Source organism: Nesoenas mayeri, assembly GCF_963082525.1.
Source record: "Nesoenas mayeri genome assembly, chromosome: 16".
NCBI classification, from domain to species: domain Eukaryota; kingdom Metazoa; phylum Chordata; class Aves; order Columbiformes; family Columbidae; genus Nesoenas; species Nesoenas mayeri.
Genome location: NC_137562.1, coordinates 1942822 through 1965243, shown reverse-complemented (window position 1 = coordinate 1965243; position 22422 = coordinate 1942822). Strand labels below are relative to the sequence as shown.

Below are 22422 nucleotides of genomic sequence, written 5' to 3'. Positions count from 1 at the left end.
AGATGTAAAATTAAAGTTAGAGTCAAGAGAAAGATAAAAGCTGCAGTTCGAGAGGGGCTGGGGGGGACGATGAGATGAAAGTGGCAGCTGCTAAAAGACCTGGGCTTGCAGAAACCTTCCCCAAGGATGATTTTGTGCAGCATTCAGCCATAAGGTTAGGGCTGGGAGAATGCTGAGACAAAGTGCAGAGCTGCAGCTGGAATGGGGCAAGAAAGGGGTTGCAAAAGTACTTGGCAGCTGCCAAGAGGCCTGGGCTGGGAGGAATCACTGGTCCAGGTAATCAGTAGGAGACTTCTCTACAGCTTACCAGGAGAATCAGGGTTCTGGCTCAGAAAAAGCAAAGCCAGAGGTGCAGTGACAGGGGGTGAGGGAGGGCTTGCCCGAGCAAAGTGGGGCTGCGAGAGGCCTCACCTGGGAGAAAGTTTTCATGGGGGAAACTGCTGGGGCTTGGCTTAGGCTCAGAGAAAGGCCGGAGCTCAGGTGGGGATGGCCAAGGACTGCCAGGGGGACTGCCAAGGGCTCTGGGCTGGGAAATGGCTCAGGGGCCTTCCCTAGAGCCCAGCTGGAAACAGCTCCCCAGGCCTGAACCGAGAGAGGGGACACTGACAGCTGGGCTGAGGCTGGAAAGGGCATGAGGACCTGGGGTGGGAGACACCTTGCACCAGGACAGGGCTGGGAGGACCTTCTGACAGCCCAGCAGGAGAAGCAGAAAGCCTGGTCTGGCTGCTGGAGCCCAGCTGGAAAGGTGCTGTCAAGAGTCCTGGGCTGAGAGGAAGCTTTGGAGTGAGCCATGGGTTAGGGGTCTTCCCAACAGTTCCTCACACAAAACAGGAGACAGGGTTGAGTGGAGAGCTTAGAGCTGAGCCTGGCTGGGCTCAGCAGCCGAGCAGGGGCTACCGAGAGAGCTGGGCTGGGTGAAGTTCCCATCTGGGAAAGGCTGTGGGGCCTTTTCTTTTGTTCCACGGGAAAATGAGAGCTAGAGCCAGGGTTAGGGCTGGCAGAAATCTTTCTGCTGGGTTTCCATGTCTCAGGATCAGATGAGAACTAGGGTTAAGGCTGACAGAAAGCAAAAGCCTAGGGTTTCAGTTGGAACAAGCTTAGCAATGGGCTGCCAAAGATTGGTTTAGGTTGCCCACAGACCTTGGCTGGGAATCATCTCCTGTACAGCATCTCTTGTCAAAAGGTTCAGCTGCAAATCAGGGTAACACTGAAGAGAAAGCCTAGAGAAGCAACTGGAGCAGGGATGGAAACGGGCCAGGGTGAGGAGAAACCCTCAGTCTGGAAATCAGCTCAGCAGCTTCTCTACAGCTCCCCCTGGAAAGGGAGAGTCGGGGCTGAGAGAAAGGCCGGAGCTGCAGAGAGCGGGCTGGGAAGGGGCTGCCGAACGGAACGGCCAGGAGAGCAGCGCTAGGAGGTCCGGTCTGCAGCACAGCGCCAGGGCCAGCGAGGCCGGGGCTGCAGCACGGAGCTCCCGCGGCGGGCGGGAACCGGCGGCCAGGACACTTGGCATGGGAGAAACGTTTACCTGTACAGCACCCGGGGGTTCCTGCCTAAGGCTCAGCAGAAGGATGAGGACCAGGTGAGAGAGAAAGAGGATTTATCCTTTTAAGGTAACACAAAGTCAGGGTAACAGGCTTCTGCCCTCCGTCATTCAGGTGCAAAGGGAATGGAGCAAAGCGACAAACGGCATTTTAAAAAATCAAGTGATTATTTTCGGAGGTTGGTGCTTTGCTGAGGCTGGCTGAATTTTTACAAGGACAGGTAAAAGATCAAATTTTGCCTTTTTCTGTAACCTCTTCATCAAAAACAACATCCGTTCTTGTTGAAACCTTACAAAAAAGGCCGCCCGAGGCACTGCAAAGATTTGCACTGCAAAGCAGTGAGAGCCAGACAAGGATTATTCTGACTGCGCAGAGGAGCTGCATCGCAGAGAGCACCACTGCCTAGGAGTGAATTACATTAAAACGTATCTTGCGGGAACGAGCTGTAATTAGACTGGCCCACAAGTCTGAAGGTCTCCACAGCCAACGAGCTGCAAACAGGGCATGTGTTAACAAGCAGAAGAGGACTGTGCATACAGGTCATGTATTCCGAGAGCAGGCAGTGGGATGAGTCTGCGCCATCCAAGTCGCTCTCAGCTGACCTCCCCTGTGCCTTTTAGGAGGCTGCTGGTGGGCTCTCACATCTGAAACTCCAGTAGATTTTGCAGTGCATCCTCCAAAAAGGCTGGGCTAAGAGAAGTTCATTAGTCACCAAAACACCTGGCAACAACGTGCCCTGCATGTAATATAATACATACACAGGAGAGGATCAGCCAAACAGGGCCAGTTCTTGGGGTCCCAACAAGACAAGTGCTTTGGTGGAACAGTGCAGGGGGTGAAGCTTTGGTTCAGTTGTGGGCCCCTCACGCCAAGAAAGACCTTGAAGTGCTGGAGCAAGTTCAGAGACGGGAACGGAGCTGGTGAGGGGCTGGAGCACAAGTGTGATGGAGCAGCTGAGGGACCTGGGGGTTCAGCTGGAGAACAGGAGCTGAGGGGAGACCTTCTGATCTCTGAACTGCCTGAAAGGAGCTTGGAGCCAGGGGGGTCGGGCTCTGCTCCCCAGGAACAAGCGCCAGGAGCAGAGGAAACGGCCTCAAGTTGCGCCAGGGGAGGTTGAGGCTGGATGTGGGGAACAATTTCTTCCCCAAAGGGCTGTGGGGCATTGGAACAGGCTGCCCAGGGCAGAGCTGGAGTCACCATCCCTGGAGTGGGTCAAGATGTGTAGGTGTGGTACTTAGGGACATTATTTTGTGGTGGACTTGGCAGTGCTGGGTTAACAGCTGGACTCAATGATCTTAAGGGTCTTTTCTAAGGTAATATGTTTCTATGGTTCACAAAAACTGGGAACAATTCCCAAAACCAGTAAGGCACATCCAGAGTCAGGGGTTGCCCCTGTATTTCCCCTGGGGACACATTCAGCCTTGCCTCAGCCCTTCCCTCTCCCCAGCTCCTGCATGTGTTCCCAAGATGACTTTAGACGTGCAAGCACAATCCCCGCGGGCAGGCTGGCATTCCCCCGTGCAGACCTGACACCCCTTCACGTGTTCTGCACCTCAACAGGGGCAGATGCTCCAACAGCCCCTCAGTCACAGACACACCAATGCACTTCAGAAACTTTTATTCATAGCCTTTATCCAAAGAGCAACTTTCATTTCCTGCAGGGAAATCACATCTGCAGCAGTGAGGAGGGTGGGAGTCAGCAGCTTTGAACACAGTCCTGCTTCTGCTCTCTGCCTTTGCTTCCCAGCTCCGGTCCCCAGGCCCTGTCCCCAGACTTGTCACCAACAAGCAAAACAGCTACAAACTCAGACAAAGCAGAGGCCTCAGCATCTGCAGAAACTGATGGCATTTGCCCAAGAAAGCTCCTTATTCAGCACGGCAGCACTGACAAGGTTTTTTTTGCTTTATTAGAGCACATCCCTGCAGCACAGCGCCATGATCAGCCGCCTGCAAGAGGCAGGTGGCTTCCTTCTTAAAAGGGAAAAAGAACAGATTTTATCTGTAGAAATAAGCTGCAGCCAGGAAACAACGCGTGCAGTTAAAACAAAAATCAACACCCAGCCATCAGGTCCTTAGAGATTATGGATCCTCTTCAGAAGGCTGAACAAAAGGGGCATGTGGCCTTCTCCAAGGGTGAAGCACAACAGGAGCCAGGACTCAAAGAGCAACTGGGGCTCACAAGTCACCTCTTGAAGGTCAAGGGGCACCCACAGACACAAGTGGGCCATCCACCTATGTGCCAGGAACGCTGGGGATAATAGACTCAGAAAACCTGCACCCTTCCTTGTCGCTTTCTAAGCAGGAATTCTGCACTGAAGCCCCTCCAAAGCTGCCACAGCAAAGAGCAGAAACAGGCAGGAGCCTTGGGCTGCAGCCACAGGCACCATCAACAGTCACTTCTAAGGTGACATGGAACAGGCTGCCCAGGGCAGTGGTGGAGTCACCATCCCTGGAGGCCTTTAAAAGGCGTTTAGACGAGGTTCGCAGGGACATAGGTTAGTGCCAGATTTGGGTTGGGTTATGGTTGGACTCGATGATCCTGAGGGTCTCTGCCAACTGCAATAATTCTATGTGCCACCACACAATATATTTCAATTCTGATTTTCAGACCACAGCTGTAGCAAACATTCACTGAGACAACCCAGCTACTCAGCACCCTGCACACGCATGCCACACCTCAATGAAGTGAGAAAAACCCAGCAAAGACATTGCATTTGCGTCTCAGCAGGTCTCTGGGATACTCAGGTCCCAGGCCAGAAGTGAGAGCCCCTGACACCTGCTCCTGAAGCAAAGCAAACTGGGGCCGGTGGGGTCACAGCCAGCCTTGCACCATGGCCAAGGCAAGGACCACCCCCAGCACCTACTTTTGGTCCAACCAGGAGCACATGGTGACACTGTAGGCTCACAACACTACCTTAAATGGCTCTGAAAACACCAGTTGGGGTCCATGCTTCAGCTGCCCACCCTCACCAGGAGCTAAAAGCCAGCATTAAGAGATTAGCAGCTTTCCCAGCTGCTTCTCCCCCATGGCAGACTGGAAGACGAACTCATTCTGTGGTTCATCAAAGACATTCAAGGGGAACAGGAGCCCCACACTTCAGGCTGGAGGCCCCTCTGCTTATTACAAACCAGGAGTACCCTAGAACAGTATACCCAGCTCCACATACCCTCACTCATCTCCTGGACTGGGTGGCACTGGTGTCACCGGCCATGCCCCCTCCCCGGGCTGGCCCCGTGTGCCAACCCTGCTCCCTGCAGCCCAGGGTCCCCTTCCCAGGGCCGGATCACACCCACAGCACCGCGGGCTCAGGCTCCGGGAGGCAGCAAGGACGAGGTCTCGCTGCAAGCAGCTCCTTTGAGATGGAGGCATCAAGAAGTGTCCAACCTCCATCTGTCTGCAGACTTCTGGTGATGCTTCCTTCCAGATTAGAGGTGCAAGCCTCGCTCACCTCCTCCACATCAGGTGGCCTTGCTCTCTCCTCCCTCCTATAGTTTTGATTACAGAAAGGATCCCTAGAACACAAAGATCCCAAGCAGACACAGCACTTTGCATGCAGCCCCCAAGGCCAAGCAGGGAGATAAAGCGGAGAGAACTGCACAGCCATGCCATGAAATGACTGATTTTCAGACAAGCAGGTCTGCTCTGCTGAAGAGCCTCAGGAAGTGTTTGGGCACAGCTTGAAGGGAAAGAGATGAGTCAGGGGTGCTGGGTCCAAACGTGCTGCCCAGGCCCACGGGCCAGCAGCGAGCCAGGCTCAGAGCGCAGCTGGTGGAGCTGGGGAGGCTCAGCACACCCCTGCTCTGGTACCAGATGTGCCAGCCTGCCCTGAGAAAGGCTGGCTGACGTCAGAGTGGAAGATTCAGGCCTCTCCAGAGCAGGAGCCAGTGCTCCCAGCAGCAAAGAGCTGGGGCAGCTCCCTCAGCCACAGCAAAGGGCCCTGCTCAGCCCTTCCAAACACAGGGCAGCAACAAAGGGCATCAGGCAACGGGGCAACAAAGAGCTTTCACAAGACTGTCGCACAAGTAAAGGGTCCTGGTCTTTCTGTTGCCCCACACCAACCCCTGTGCCAGTGTCGGCAGTTGTGCTTGTGTGCACACACCGTTCTGGGGCGGCAGGGACATCCCCACTGCCTCACAGAAGCTGCAGAAGCAGCTCTTCGGGGGAAGAGGTGCTGCCCCAGTCCTGGGAGCCTGAGAGCTGCTCTGCTCCCACTGCCTCCTGTCATCACAGCAGCAGCGCCTCATGCCTGACAACGAACCTTACAGCCTTGAGGAAAGAGGAGAGTAGTCAGCACCCAATCCCTACCGTGCAGAGATGACCTCCAGCCATGTCATTTTTCTATCAGGGTCAGGCATCACGTGAAGCTTTTGAGGCGTTTGCAGAGCTGAGGCATTAATACTGCTGCTCCAGCAGAACTCCCGGAGTCCTGGTACTTGGCATGGTCGGAGCCACAGGAAAGCACCAGCATCTCCATTCCACAGCCTGGAACGCCCCTCGCACCAGCACACAGACCAGAAGTGTGTGGGGCCAAGCTGGACCAGTGTGCTGGAGGCAAGGGACCAGTCTTGGAAAACAAACACAAATCACTCCCAAAGGAGCAAGGGCGCCTGCGTCTGCCTGAAGACAACTGCAGGAAAACAGCACTGGCCATTGCTTGCCAAGAGGTTTGCTGCATTGCCCGGCTACTCCTGTCCTCTTCATTAGGAGCACTACGGAGTAGCCAATGCCAGGCCAGGACTGACGGGCTCTGGCACCTGCCCATCAGAGGGGCCCCTGGAGCTCTTCACTCTCAGTGGCTCTGCTGCTGGCAAGCCTGAGGACAACCGAGCATGGCCCAGGAAGCAGCCACCCTCCCTACCTGATGCATCCACACCACCCGTGAAAAGCAGGAAAGGACCCACAGGTCCAGCTGGGACAGAGCGAGAGCAGAACTCAGGGCCTGCACTGTCTTTCATCCACTTGGCTCAACCAACACCCTTCTCTGACGCACCAAACAGCTGGAAGAGAGATGCCTGCAGTCCCCTTCTTGCTATCTTATCAGTTCCCGTTCCCAAGCAGGGCTGCACAGACACGTCTCAGCCGGCAGAGCTACCGGAGCTTGAAGCCGGAGCATCTGTGGTGCAATCCGGGGGGACTCAGGCAGCTACATTCCTGTGGGCTGCACGGAGAAGGGGCTCTGCGGAGACACTGCCCTGCCACCAGGTTTAGAGACACACTCCTGCTCACTCGGGGAAATCTGAGCAGGGGAGAGGAGCACTGACAAGACAACCGCCTGCAAAACACTGAAGGGGCAGAGCTATGGGAGGGGGAAAGAAATATGGCGCAAGAGTGACACTTCCCTCCCTGGCTCCTCCCAAGCAGCACTCAGCAAGCTGAGCTAGGGAGGGCTGCGCGGCCCAGCAAAGCCTCCTCCGCTGGGCAAAACAGCAACCCAGCCGGCTGCCCCTCCCCAACACGCTCAGTCACCCGAGAGCCGCTCTGTGGGACACTCTTTGAAGGAGGTATCCAGCCCCTGACAGAAGTCACCCGTCCGCAGGCTGTCACGCAAGCAGCCTGGCAGCACAGAGCCTCTCTCTCCACACAGCCTGCTGCGGCAGGAGTTGTTTATGTGTCTGCAGCTGCTCCGTGCTTTCGCCATGGGAATCCAGGCTGAAACTCCAGCCACGTCGAGCGGAGAAGCGGCCTGTCCCCCTGCCCGCCCCCTGCGCAGCCTCGCAGCTGGGCAAGCACGCAGGGCCCGGCAGGGCGAGCGCTGCAGGGGCAGGAGCCGCTGGGCAGGGGCTGCCAGAGCGCTGAGCCGCATTCTGAGCCCTCCGCATAGCCTCCCCCACATCCTCCCTCCAGCCCTCCGCTGGGGGTACAGCATGCAAATCTTGGGTTGTGATTTTTCCAAGTTAAAAATAACCCAGTCATTTAGTAAGAGAAGCAGCAGCAGCAGCGAGGCAGGGGGCTGGGGAGCCTGTGAGCTTGCTGCGAGGCAGCTAGAGCACACATTTTTCCTTCCCAAGCAGAGGCTGTGGAGAGGCAGCCTCCCAGCTCAACACACACAGATACAGACAGCAAGACCCATTCAGCATCCCAACTGCAAAGGCTTCACTGAGCAGCCAAATGCTCTTCGTTTCAGAGCCACCCCAACGCTCCCTCAACTGCTGTCTTGCCCCAATGGGAAGGGGCTCAGTCCCCTGAGCAGGACACATGCAGGATGAAGGAGAGAGAAAGGGGAGAAAGGAGCATACAAAAGGTCCAAATAATCCAAAGTCAGGGAGCAAACAGCTCTGAGGTGGCTCCAGGGCAGGCCGGGCTGAGCATCGCACCAGTGGCCAGCCCCAGGAGACTCACAGCTGTGCTCCAAGCAACCTTCTGGTCTTAAAATATTTTGATCTTTAAAAAAAGGGGAGGGAGGGAATTATCTATGTTCCCTGTGGGGCCAGGGGAGCTGAGAGATCTGCTGATAATGACACCCAGTGTGTGTGGTAATACTGCAAGCACCTTCCCAGGACACCCAACTCGGCCACCCCAGAGGACAACAGGTAACACGACACTGATGGGCAGGCACAAAGTAGCTGCAACTGCCTTGCTGCTTGCTCCATGGGACAAGGAATGCTGCACAGCATTCCCCCTCCAAGAAGCCTGCTCAGTACCAACACCTCTGCTCCAAGCCCCCCCAGGCAAGCTCCTAGCCCTAAAGCTACAGCCACGTCAGAGACCCTGGGGAGACACTTGGGACAGTGCCACTGCCTGTGCATACGGGATGACGCTCGACAAGCAAGAGAGCACACACAGGCTGGATGCAGCCCCTGGTAATGAGCTTCAGTCAGCTGTGCTTCATGACTCTCATGACAAGCTCACGTGGCAAACACTGCAATAGCTCCTTTTTGGGGAGTTTTCAAACGCAGCTTCTAACCCAAGCCCATAACCACAATGACCTTCAGCAGTTATTTCCAAGCTGCACAGCGCCACAGGGCTGAGAACCAAGGGCCCGCTTAGACTCCAGGGAGCACAGCAGCAAGCAGGCACCAACAGCACAAGGGGGAGAAAGCCACAGAACAGCTGGAAACACCTTCGGTTTTGTCCAGCGATGGCACATCACGAAACACAAAGCCATGCCTGGCCAGCCAGCACGTGCATGAAGACACGGTACTCCAGCTTGTTGCTAAAGGGAGGGAAACCAGGTCTGAACTCATCCTAGAGATGTGTTTTTCTCACCACCTAATGGACAGCTCAACACAAGGGGACATGTCACTCCCCAGCAGCACTGGGGGTTGAGAAGTGGCTGTCTACAGAGTGGGGACACACCCAGCATCAGCTGTACCCCTTTCCCACCATGGGGACGCACCCAGCGCTACCTGTACCCCTTTTGCACCAAAGGGACGCACCCAGCGTTACCTGTACCCCTTTCCCACACCACAGCCCTGCAGCCTGCTATGCAGGAGCTGCCAGGAGCAAGGCAGGTTTCTCAAGCCTGCGTCTGTTGTCTTCTGATCCGCAGGCCAAGAGTCTCACTCCAAACAGTGAGATGAGCACTGGATGAGCTTTCCAGGTCCCTTCAACCCCTGACATTCTGGGATTCCGTGATTCTGTGAATGGGGTGTCCAGGGAACAGACTGTGCCAGTGGCCATAAAGCCTTCCCACTTCTCCCATCACAGTCTCAGCACTTAATCTCCTATCTTAAATCAAGGGAAAGCACACTATCTGCACCCATGTGCTGCAGGAGCGTTCCGCGCTGCACAGGCCAATAAAGCCAATGGCAGACCACCACCGGCACGGCCTCGGCATGGCTCTGAACCGCTGCGCCAGGAGCCCGGTGGCTCGCAGCCCCTGCCCTTGCCTGCCGGGAGCCACAGCGCACTCCTCACAACGGCACTGCTACACAGCTGCAGGACCAGCTTGCTGGCAAACAGAAAGGTGCCTGGTGGACAACTCCTCTTCCTCAGCTTGGGACTGTGCACCGCTCTGCTCCTTCGCAGGCAGGGAACCTCGTGTACCAAGGGGAGGATGTGCCAAGGCTTCCTCAGGTCAGAGTGACAATACAACCCTCACTACAGTTTAGATGGCAACAGGCAACGTAGGTCTGAGACACACTCTTGGCGACACACAGGCTCCCTTCTCTGAAGTGCCTGGCTGTTACCCCTGGGCAGACATGGGATGGCGGGCTCAGCTCCTGCTGGCTTCCCGCACCAGTGCTCAAGGGGAACCAGACTTCCCAGCAGCGTAAGAAAAGCCTCTGCCCAATCACTGGGCACATGGGAGCACGGAGGTTACTGCCAGCTGCTTCGGAGCCTTCCTGCGGCACGGCAAACCACCCAGCTGCTCTCCAGCTATCGGGAGGAATACAGAGGTTTCAGCAGAAACCAGAGCTCTGCATACTCTGCAGATTTTCCTACTGCTTTTTATTTCTCATGCACAAGCACTCAGAACTTCACTTAGCTGCCCAAGTCCATCCTCAAGGTCACAGCCCTGTAAAGATGCCACCAGGCACATAATTTAGCCCACAGCACCTTTATTAGTACAAAAGGTATACAAAAGCCAGCTCAACCGGTAGACCTTGACAGCTGGCCAATGCAAAGAACCTTTTGTAAGGTTACTGCTTGACAGCTACACACCGAACAGCACCAAACTCAAGCTATCCCAAGGCAGAGAGCTGAAAAATGCGATGGCCTTCCTAAAAGCACAGATCTTCCCCTCTTGCTGTTGTTAATATTCTCCACAGCAAACTTCAGTTGTCAGAAAACAACTTTGCCACACCGCAGACAGCTCCTCAAAGGCAACCAGAGCCCTTTGTGCCTCTATTTTCCAACTGCAGAATGGGGATAAAAATCAGCCTTCCCCGCAGGGCCACTGAGAGGATCAACAAGCACTTGCCATGCACCTCAAGGCTTGGCTGGAGACACATAGGAAGAGCACACCTGACACCCAGAGCAGATTTCTGCTGGGATGGCACAGCAACACCAGCCCCAGCTCCAAAAGGTGACGGAGACCTCACTGCAGAGCCCGGTCCTGCTGAAAATCACCCCTTCAGGAGCTTCTGTCACTCTTCTCCAGTTGAATTCCCTGCCCTAGACCATAGAGCTCCATGGTGGATCATCCCTGCCAGCCATCCAGCTGGTGTCCCCACACCTGTTTGCTGTTACCTTCCAGCTTTACGTTATTCCCTGTTGCCCTCTTGCTAAAACCACAGTAAAGCAAAAGGGTAAACCAGGCTTTGCACCCTGCTGCCAACCTGCCCCTGCTTCACCTAGAGAACGGCCCATGGGAATGGGCCATAGGAAACACATCCAAGCCAGGAGCTGAACAGAACATGGCCAGGCCACCAGCAGGTGGGCCACAGGAGCACAGTTAGCATTTTAAACATTTCCAGGGCCTCGCAAGCAGGACAGACAGCTCTGCTTTGCCAAGTGCCTTGTCTACATACGGGCAAGGGGGACAGTGCACGAAGGGAGCTTGGGGCCAGCTGCGCTTCACCCACCATGGCTGCATCCCACACACAGTTCTCAAGCACAGGCACTGAAGGCCAATCCCAACCTATGTCTTAGCGTGTGACAAGTGAGCCAACACTGCCATCCTCGTCCCAGGGGGCTCAAAACCCAGGTGACAAAGGCAGCTCAGCTCAGTCTCTGCTCTCACACACAGTGAAGCCTGGAGGGGGAGCAGAAGGGACCTCCAGGGGTAAAGGACATTTTGCTACACTGCTGAAACCCCAAGTACAGGGCACATCCACCACCAGCTTACAGAGGTCACTTGCTGGATGCTGTTGTGTTGGAGAGGAGCTTCTGCACCAGCAAAGGCTGCAGCTGCCGTGCCAGCACTGCGAAGCCAGGCCGCCCACCCCCGGAAAGGGCAGAAAGGTTGGCTGGCAAGACCCCTCATTGTGGCAGTGCCAGGCACTGGGGGAGCCAAACTGCTCCTCGGCATCCAGGAAAGCAACACCCCAAACAACCACAGCCTGAGAGTTTGCTCTGTGCTGTGCTGAGGTCCCACGGCTCATGGCATCTGTTCTGCCTGTAGATCCTAAGAGAAACTAGCAGACCTGGGCCCAAAATACCAACAGACCGAAATCTGCTGTTCTCCAGGCCTGAGAACTTGTATATGGAAGCATCAGACCTATTTCCCAAGTACCTAAAGAACAGGGAGAGAAAGCAAAACATAGCAAACCCTCGTGATGCAACACAGAGCAAGAACTCGACTCACCAGCAGCACAGCTACTCCACAGCCCTCAGGTCCACATTCACCCACATCTCCACTTCAAGTGCTCTGCACTGCGAGGTCTGTAACCCCCTGACATTTACCCCCAAGGGCTTCCAGTTTATTCTGAATTTAACTCTCTGGGATACAAGTTCTCCACAATCGCAGCTGAAACTACTTCGAAGAACAGTCTCCAGAGTTCAGATGCCATCTGTAAGTAGATATTCCTCTCAATCATCTCAATGCTTCCTTACATTTGTGTCTTTTACACCATCCCAAGAGACACTCCAGAATAAGAGGGAGAGAGAAGTGCCAAAATGAAATTCTTTGATTCCTCAAGTGCAAATGTTTGGAGTTCAGCAATGCCAGCTTTGGTTCCCTCCTCAGCTACTGGCAATTCTTTAATGCACTTGGGCAGCCTTTTTAACCTGCAAGCACCAAAGGTCTTGCCCTGACATGTTGCAGGTTAAGTGCTACCGAAAGCACATACGGAGAGTAGCCCCTTCTTGTCGCAGCTCATAAAGTCATCCAGCCAGACATGAGCTCAGGGAGCAGTGGAGAAAGCACCGGCCCGGCCAGGCTGGAGCTCCACGCTTGCAGAGGGAGGGGGATCTTGTCAGAGCACACCCAAACTGCCACCACTAACACTGACTGCAGAGCAACGTCTTGGCAGAGCCCTTTTCTCAGCAGAGCTGGGACGTCAGAGCACACCTGCCCCTTCAGACAGCACACAGGCAGAGCTGCGATGGGTCTCTCCTGGCATCAAGCTGCGCTTGTTCGGGGCACAGACACAGAAGACATGCACCGTGTCCTGGACTCTCCTGGCCAACCAGCACCATCTTCATGCGGTCAGCTAGCCAGCGGGCAAGCACATGGCATCGGCTGCACACAGCTACCAAGAGACTCTTGGCCCTGGCAGCCCACAGACTTGAGTGTCCTTTGACATGTAGCAACATGAAGACCAGGCAAGCAAGCTCTGGACACAACAGCAGGGCACAGGTCCCACAGACCCATGTCTTAGCCCACTCTTCCTGCATGTATCTGTCAGAAGTCCATGCCAACATACTTTCCACATCTCCTCTCCCTCCATACCTGGTAAGCCACTCATTTTCTGACCCCTTCCTTCAGCAGACATCTCTGGAGGAACTAGTGTGCAACAAGGGCCACAAATGCCCTTCTGCTCTGCAGCAGGCATCCCTGCTCCCAGCTCCCTGAGACGCTGCTCTCACTGAAATCACAACTACTAAAGCTTCCAAGAGCCTGTGCCCATAGTGACCCACTCCTTCCTTTGCCTTCCAGATTCAGGACCCTGGTCCTCACTCTCAAAGCACAATAGTGGACTGGCACAACTCCAAAACACAGATGTTATTCTCACCCTTTGGGGCAAGGACGTGGAGCACCCACTGTGACTGACCCACAGATCTGTAACCGCTTCTCTGAGAAATCAGGGTAACCACAAACCCCAGCACTTTCCCAGTAAGCGTAAGCCTTGCTTCAGGCACTCTCCCACAGCATCACCGCACAGCGAACAAACAGAGCACAGTCTCCGCTGTCTGCGGTGGAGGAGGGAATCCTGCCTTTATGCATGCACACAAGTGCATGCCGGGAGAAGCTCCGATACCCTGGTGAGGGGCACCCTATGGGGACCAGGAAAGATCACTGAGAAAAAGGGCTTTACCTGCGCTAAAGCGACAAGCGGAGGAGCATACAAATGAGAGCAGCGCGCTGTGCGCTCCCCCGCCCAGGCCCAGCAGCACAGGGTACAGCGGGGATGTACCACATGTGTGTACAGAACTCATCATGAGAACAGCGCTCTCTCCTCTGATCCTCAATTAACGGACACCTAACTCTTAAAACATACTTAAATAAAAATGAAGCTTAAGTTTAACCGAAGTGGATGAGACATTTAGGGTTAAAGGTGCTCTGCACACACGAGCTAGAGAAGTCAAGGCAGCAGCTCACACAAAAATAGCAGCTTTCACAGCACATCTATAGCAGAGCACTAATGTTTATTCTTGTATCTAGGACTGACTTTAATTCTGCCCCGACGCACACATATAACAAAGCATTAATGTTTCTTAAAGAACCAATACTTCACCTACCTATATGTCAAAAAAGTGGAAGTCCCTAAAAACTTTGCATCATCCTTGTTCCCGCGCAGAGCTCACTAGCACATTGCTAACGCTGGAGTTCAAAGGCAGCCACTGAGCATACGTTACCTGCAAAATGAAAACCAGAAAGCATATAAAGCAACTTAGATATCTAACTATCTTCATGACTTTGGAAAAGAGGTTTAATAAGTGGATGTTTCTTGAATGAAACTCAACTAAGTCCACATAACAAATGTCTAATTCTACTCCAATACAGAGGGACCAAAGTTCTCAGCAGTGGCTGTTAATGTGGAGGGCCTGGTAGCTGAAGTCAGTCAATTAGCTAAAGTCCTGCCTCTGCCTTCAAAGAAACGCAGATGAGATCCCTCTGGGAGAAGGGGTGGGGGTCTCCCATCCCAGGGAGGCAGTGAGAGCTGCAGTTCTGTCCCCACAGCACTGTCAGCAGGTCGGCTGCAGGGACACCGGCACCTGCACCGGCTTTTGGTCCCTCACAGCTCGTGCCCTCCCCACCTTTGCTCCTGTGCTAGAGCTCCCAGGCTGCAATTTAAACACACACTTTAGCACCGTATATGATACTGAATGAAACAACCCTGCCCCTTCACTGGTCACCTGTCCCTCCCTCGCAACAACATGCACCTTATTAAGGACATGCAGTTCACAGGGCTGGGTTGACACCAGCCTGACCCCAGGTATTGTCTCCTTTTACTCTTATGCAAAGCAGGGCTCCATAGTTCCCACGCTTTCATGGAAACATTTAGGAAACAAAATTGTTCCACAAATTGACTCTGACGAGTGTAATTTTCCCCTGCTTTTGGCACAGTCACCTCAAGAGGAAGCAATGAGTTACCTGCATCTCAACCCAGACTTCCCACAACAACAGATCCAAACAGCAGAAAGAGCCAGATAAGTGTCAGAAAGCTTCACCAGAAGAGATCTAAACTTAATCTCACCAGTTATAACACCATTAAAAAACAAAGCACAAAAAACCCCTAAACCAACCAACCAGCTGACACTACCTATACTAGTGCAACATTAGGGCTGCATAAAGTGAAGGAAAGGCGGGACTGCAGAAGATGTGCTGTACCTCCTAGGACAGACGTTAATACCATCACCGTCAGACTGTGACTGAGCAGCGTCCCTCACAGGGAAACCGGGGCTAGAAGTGTGATGTGCACCCCACGGCCAAGCTGACATCTCATCGTCGTGATAACACCTGCACTCGATCCACACCCAAGGCACCCCTGCAAGTGCATGTCCAGCGCCCACATGAAAACAAAGAGGGACTGGGACTCAGTTCCCACACTTCTCACATTCATTTCTGGACTGAAGAGAGTGTTTTGCTCCTGTTAGAGCAGGATTTATACTTCCTACAGGCTGGGAATCCCCTGGAGGCAACAGGCTGCAGTACGGAACAGTGCACACCCCTTACCCTCCACCGACCCTCCGCAGGGGGAAGGTCCTGCACAAAGGACGGGCCGAGTGCTCCAGCGACACAGCCATGGTCCCCAGGTCCCCTCTGCGCACCGGGCTGAGGGCAGCGCAGGGGAGGAGCTCCACACCCGGCCAACAAACTCACCCAGCTTTGAGCTGCCTGCCCGAGGAGCCGGGTGTGCTCAGGCGCTCCCAGGGCACAGCCACAACCTTTCCCCAGACACCGGTCAGGGACCTGCCTCAAACATCAAAGCCCAGCCACAGCATCCCAGGTGTTTTCTACTTCTTAGGCTGACTGGACACATCCAGCACAGCAATGCTAAAAAGTAATAGCCACGTATTGGCAGATTGTTAGGCTGCATACCAGATTTTCCCATATAAGGGAAAGTTGAAGGCATTGTCGTATCACACGGAAAACATCTCGCACCAGCCCGGGATATTAGAAAGCAAAATGAGTCTCCTCATGTCACAAGCTGACACCCACAGCACCACGTTTTTCCCCTTCTGCTGGTGGTTTGGTCAGCTCGCTTTCCCCAGCTGTTACACTCCTGTCCCCGAGGATGCCGGGGTTGCTGGGACAGGCACGGCCAGCATGGCATTGGCAGCACAGGGGCTGCTGCGCGGGGCCTGTGCCTCCTCAGAGGGTCCTGGTCCCAACGCCACCACACTGGCAATGAGGCATTGACATTGCCACCGTTCCCTCTGTGAAGTGTAACCTTGTTTCTGTGCTTTTTTAGGGTGCTGAGAACCCACCATACAAACCTTGCATGCTGTCACCAACCCTCTGCTCCCAGCAAACATTGTCACTCGACTACACCCAGACCATTCACTCTGACCATCTCCTGCCCCTTCACACAGCCTGTTGGCCCCACAACAGCTCTGCCTCTGCTTCCACAGAGCAGGGCGAAGTCACCAAAAACACAGGCTGACTCCACTGTCCCAAGCGGGAAACTGGGGATGAGCGAGGAGAAACACTTCCAGTGCTACTTACAGGAGACATGACAACAAGCCCTCTCGGCTCCCCTGAAGCCCAGTGAGAATCCAAGCACTGTGCTTGTCAGTGTCTCTTTAAGACAAGTTCAGAGAAGCCTCCCTACGCACGCCTGCTTCCCAGCCCCAACACAGCCAGTCCGCATTCCTGCACCAAGGGCTCATTCGCAGTGCAAGGCTGATCAACCCTCTCCCCTCCTTCGCAAGGGGAAGCTTCTCCTGCACGCTGATGCACATGATAGCAGCTCTTATCTCCACAAACCCCAGACAGGCCAGGATGCCGCCTCATGCAAAAAACAAAGGGCTGCTCCAGCAGCCAAGCTCTCAGCCTTGCCATCTCACAAAAACAAGTTCACTTGCTTGTGCGAACTCCTCTTGAAATAACACAACCCGATAAAGTGAGACACTTTATATTATCCACCTGTAAAAGTTTATGTCTTTGCAGAATCTCTTGAGAAAATATTCAAGATCTCTCAAGGAAGAGTAGATCTTAAAAATTATTGAGATACTTCTAGAGAGGGAGAGGCAGAGTTCTGCTTCCTGTTAAAGAAAGATGGTAAAAAGCAGTTGGGAAAATGAAACATTCCTCTGAGAGCCTCCTCCACCAAGCCACTAGAAATCAACAGACCCCAAAAACACCCACAGCACTGACCCTCAGAGTTAACGCTGCAACGTCAGGGGCCAGCTGCTTGAAGACCAGCAGCTCAGACACCGCCGCTCTCCCCTAATGCCAACACCCGGGGCAACAGAGGTGAACTCAAGACATATGCTACCAAACCAGACAGAGCGCTCAGAACAGGGTAATGAGGGACCCTGACAGCACCTTCCGCAAGAGATGCACATTATTCACATGCTGCTAGCCTTGAGAAACAGCACAAGAGCTGCCTTGGCTTCACAGATTCACATAGGCAAGGTTTTAACACAGCCGTACTGGCCCACAGCCTTCGCAGCAACAGGGCAACCAACGTTTCTGCTCAAAGAATGAGACAAGAGGCAGAAACAAATAGCCACGGCTGCAGGATGGGCTTCAGACTCAATGGAAGTGAAAATGAACCAAGACCAGTCTTTCTCCAAGCCCTCTCGTTGACTTTGGCTTCTATGTGAAGAAGAATAATACATACTTCCAGTTCTGCTGCACAAGGCACAGGCAGACATTTTGATGGGATGCAAGTCTACAGGTTGTCATGCTTTACAGCTTGAAGCACTCGAGGGGCAACATTCCACCAGCTTCACCCACCGCGGCTGCGCTTCCATCTCTGCAGCGAAGGAAACTCAGCAGCATGTCCAACGCTCCCAAAGGACCTGCAAGTTTAGGCAACTGTACAAATTCGGAGACGATGGGCAGAATTAGCTTTTCAAAAGCAAACGGATAACAACATTAAGCTTTTTAGCGGCAGAGGAATCAATTTTCCACGGAACAAGTGGGAAAGGAACCCAGTGGCAGCCCTGAACAAAACCAACCCAGTTGCAGGCCAGAAGCCTCAAGAGAAACAACCTATTTACTCCAGGAAGAATTTACTCCCAGAACAAAAATATGCTGTTATTGCTTCATACTTCAACAGCGTTTCCAAAACAACAATTTCTGTGCAAAGCAGCACAGCAGAGCTCCCACGTGAATGAGGTAAACAAAGGGCAAGGAGCGGTAAGGCAGCACCTACTCCTGTGCCATCACCAGAACGGGCCCAAAAGCAACAGCAACACTTCCTGGCAGGGCAAATAGTCACAGAGCCCAGTGTTCTCTCCTCCGGCAACACCCTAATCCAACTGACCCTATATGAGTTACAAAGATACAGGCAGCACCAGCTACCAAATATCTGTAGCCCTGTAAGCGCAGGGGTCAGGGATAAACACCTGGCAACTCCAGCCACATCTGTCTGCCCCTCGGAGCCTCTGCCAGGGACTGCAGAGGGGTGCGGAGACTTCTGCACGGGCCTACAGGACACTTTGCACAACCACAGCGAACCATCTCTGCCCTTCTCCCCTCATTCTCCAACCCCAAAAGCATTGGTTGCATTTCCCAAGCAGGAGGAAAACAACAAAAAAGCGCAAGCTTTTTGCAAAAAGCATCCCAACTCACTGAAGAAGTACAGCAAGCACTTGGCACAGCAAAATCACGGGAAAGCTCTAGCGCAACAGAGGCCGGCAGCAGACCAAGCAGAACCAGCTCTCCATGTCCCGAGCAGTCCGCCTGGCCTCCGAGGTCCCCGACTTTACTGTGAGTTTAGCGCAGTTGTCAGGAAGGCAAATCGATAAACAGAAACCGTTAGCTGCTCCAAGACGGGTGTGCACACCAGGCAGCAACACCGGCAGGCTATTCCTCTTCCTCTTTCCGTATTCTGTTTGCATGCATTTCTCTCATTTACCCTACAAACCTCATTGACCCAGACTAAAATCCACCTCGATCGCCAGCAAAACCCACTGCTAAGAACAGGGAGAACTGCACAACGCAGCCACCAAAACACAGCGGCCGTGCGGCTGCGTGGGGCGACTCCAGCGCGATGACTGCGGCGAACGCGCCGCGACTCCGGCGTGACTGCGATGCCGCTGCCGAGACGCGGCTGCGATGGCACCCCGAGCCGCGGCAGCGCAGCGGGACAGGCGGGACGGACCCGCCGACCACCGGGACGAGCCGCCCGGAGCGGAGGGAACGGCGCTTTAAGCGGATCCCCCCCCTCACGCCCCGGGTGCCCTTGCTCGGCGGGCGCCGGGCAGCGGCAAACCCGCGCCCCGGGGCCTCCAGCCCGCAAAGGGACCCGCTTCTGCCCCGCCCGCGAAGTTTAAAGACTTCATTATCGATTCTCTGGAGCACCGCGGCCGGCCCGGCGGCGGGAAGCTGCGCCCCGCGGGCAGGCTCCCGGCGGGCGGGCTCCCGGCGGGCGGGCTCCCGGCACGCCGCATCCCGCCGCGCAGCTCGGTGGGGGCCGGGGCCTCACCCCCCCACCCCAGCCGGGAGGAGCCTCCGCGCAGCGCCGGGGGGAGCCCGCCCCGCCTCCGCCCCCGGCCTCCGCACCGCCGCGGCTGCGGGGGGCGCCGGGCCTCGAGCTGCCGGCCAGGCCCGGCCTTCCCCGGGCCGGGGGCGAGCGGCGGACAGGGCCGGCGAGAGGGGCCGCGGACTCTCCGCTGCCGGCGGCCCCGGGGGCCGGGGGAGGGGCGGCGAGGAGGAACCGCGGGGGCGCCGCCGCCCCTCCCCCGCGGCCGGAGCCATGACAGGGCCGGCGGCCGCCCCGGCCCCGCCGCCCGCCCCGCGGCCCGCGCCGCCGAGTTCATTCATAGCGCCGCCCCGGCGCGGCCCCGCCGTCGCCCCCCGCCCCGCCGCCGCCCCCGGCCGCGCCGGGCGGGCGAACCCAAAAGTTCGGGGCAGAACTTACCTAAAATGGCTCCTCGGCCGCCCAAATACAAACAGCTATTATTTGGTGAAGTTTAGACCAGCACCCTGCAAGGACACCCTAACCTCGCCCGGGCACGCCCCCGCCCCGCGCCCATTGGCTGTCGGCCGCCAGCCGCCGGCGCCCATTGGCAGGCCGGCCCGTCAGCCGCGCGGCGCCCGCGGCAGGCTTGGCTGCAGCGCGCCCGCCGCTCGCTCCATTGTGCTCCTGTTTGCACCGATGAGAGCGCGGTGGCGATTGGCCGCGCCGCCGCCCCCGCGCGCCGCCCCCCGCCGCCGCCCCGCCCGCGCCCTCCACGTCTGCGCCCGCCGCTCGTTCCCGGATGTGAACGGCCCCGCCGGGGCCTGTGGCGGCGTCGCCCGTCCGCCGCCCCCAGCGGGTGTCCCCGGCCGGCCTCAGCCCGCGCCTCGCTGCCCGCAGGCGCTGGCGCCCGGCGTCGCCTGAGGCCCCGAGAGGTGCGAAGGCGCCCGGGGGCGGCCCCGCTGAGGAGGGGTTTCTGCGGGAGTTCTCCCGGCCGGGGCTGCTCGGGGGCCGGTGCGTGGTCGCACGGCCCCCGGGGGCTTTGCACGGCACCGTGGTCCCTGCGGCTCAGCGCCTCGGCAGCCAGACCGGCAGCACCCTTGCCGTGGTGCCTGAGGAGGCGTGGGCCGTGTCCCTGCTCCGGGGGACAGGGCTGGCAGTGAGGAGTCGCTGCCTCCTCCCCTTGGGGAGCTGCTCGGGCGAGTCAGCTCCAGCACCAGAAGGAAGCTCTGCTGGAGCTAATTAGCTCTGCCGAGACTCAGGGCTGATTAACCCAGGGCAGCGCAGCCCTCGTGCAGCCGTCCCGCTTGCCCCGGGGATGCTGGCACCTCACCGCGCCGCGGGAGCCCTGGCTGGTTCAGCAGCAGCCGCTGCCGCTGTCCTGTGCTGTCCGGCTGCCACGTCCCCTCGACGCCTCCCGGCCCTCCCCAGGTGCTGCTCCCTTGGCCGTGCAGCTCTTCGGCTCCTGGGCAGCACCACCGGGCAGTGCAGGTGTGCTCTGGAGGTACCTGTCGCTGCACTCGTGTAGGTCAAACAGAGGGTACAGCCAAGGGACACAGATCTGTCACGGAGCTGCTCCCACCTCATTCCACGCCTCCTCCAGGTCCCCTGCACAGACCAGTACAGCGCTGTCCTCTTCCCAGTAAGGCAGGGCTTCCTTCCCTGCTGCATTCCCCTTTCTCCTTTCTCGCTTGCTCCAACCACATTTTCACCCTTCACCCTTCTTCCTCTCTCAGCCTCGCTCCGTGCCCGGGGACGGCACCGCTAGATGCTGCTGAGATCTCATGTGCATGTTTTGTCTCTCCTGGCCCCCAGGGTCAGATTCTTTTTCCGCTTATAGAAGGTCAACATGCATGAATTATTCCTGTCCAGTGCCTTCCTCTTTCCCTAGTCCTGCCTGCTCCTCTAGCCACATGAGCTTTTTGTTTTCATCTTGCGCTGGTCAACCTTCGGCCAACCTTTACCCTCCCCCTGCCTCCAGAGCAGCACCTTGGCCTCTGTGTGAAGAATGCCTGTAAGGTGGCATTAATTGGTACTTTATGACCAGAAAATCAAAGCAGCTTATTTTCAAATTAACTACTTTTTGGTCAGTTGGTCTTAAAAGAACACTCAAGGGTGGTTAAGTGACTCATTGCTGTACATGCAAAATAGGTGGCCCAGTCACTAGGAAATGGCGAAGCAAGACACAAATCCCTCCCCTCCATGAGAATTCATCTGGTAAATATAATTTGGGAAGGCATTTTAACACCTTTGTTATAGACTTGCAGAAGTGTTGGTGGGAAGGGACCACAGCAGATTATGTTAGAGATTTCCAGAGGTCCGTCCTCAGCATCACATTGGTGACCAACACAAGATGAGATCAGATGTGGTTCTGCCTACCTGACCCTTAATGCCCTCCGTGGCCAGTGATTGTCCCACCTTTGTGGTGACCTGTGCCAAGGCTGCACCATCCTCCCAAGAAAAGGGTTTTCTTGACATCCCACCTGAGCCTTTCAGGACTTGGATTGTGGTTCTTGCTCTGTAATGTAGCACCAGGCACTACCAAGGAGGATTTGACTGCATCATCCCTGTAACCGCCCTTCCTGTGCTCGTAGCCTGCTGTGCCACCAGCTCCTCAGCATCTCCACACCAGAGGAAACCGACCCAGCTCCTCCACTTGTATTCAGGGCCCTGTGCTCGTCTTGTTCTTCCATCGCTGATGCCTCTCTGGCTTCTCAGTATTGGAGGCCCAAAAACTGGATGCAGTAAAGACAGAATGTATGATTTTGTAATAGAAACTCATCTACCAATCCAGTCTCAATCCAGGCCACATCTGTTATATTATTTACAGAGTAGGATTGCTGTATTTTGGACAAGGTGACTTGGAGACTTGTCCCAGTGTCAGTCTTTGACTGTGCTAGTGGCACCCTAACAGGACTGAATGGTGCACCCAAACTGGGACCATTCCCACCTGGTCCCCTCACAAAGGCAGCATGAACTCTGTTGCTGGGTGGCCCTAGCACTTGTTGATGCCAGTACTGGACTCCCTCAGCCTCTCTGGAAAGCAGAATTGAGTCCTGAGCTTGGTTATTCCCAAATCCCCCTGGGCACAGGATGTGTGCGCAGAGTGCTCAACCGAACAGAGCTGGGGTCAAGTGTCACCTGGAGCACAACCTTGCTGCCAGCTGCCATCGTTGTACACCATCTTTGGGATCAGCGCATATAATAATAATAATAATAATAATTAATAATAATAATAATTTGGCCTCTACAAAGAGGG

General features: G+C 55.6%; 1 protein-coding gene across 1 annotated transcript in view; it reads right to left on the bottom strand.

Moving 5' to 3' along the window:
* The window catches only part of CHD6 (chromodomain helicase DNA binding protein 6), a gene marked incomplete at both ends in the record, with an annotated part of 83891 nt that extends 64151 nt beyond the window's left edge, over positions 1-19740 (bottom strand). Inside the window, 2 exon segments of the mRNA XM_080354745.1 lie at positions 19626-19677; positions 19681-19740. Coding sequence (XP_080210871.1) covers positions 19626-19677; positions 19681-19740 — 112 coding nt within the window.
* Positions 19741-22422: the final 2682 nt, after the last annotated feature.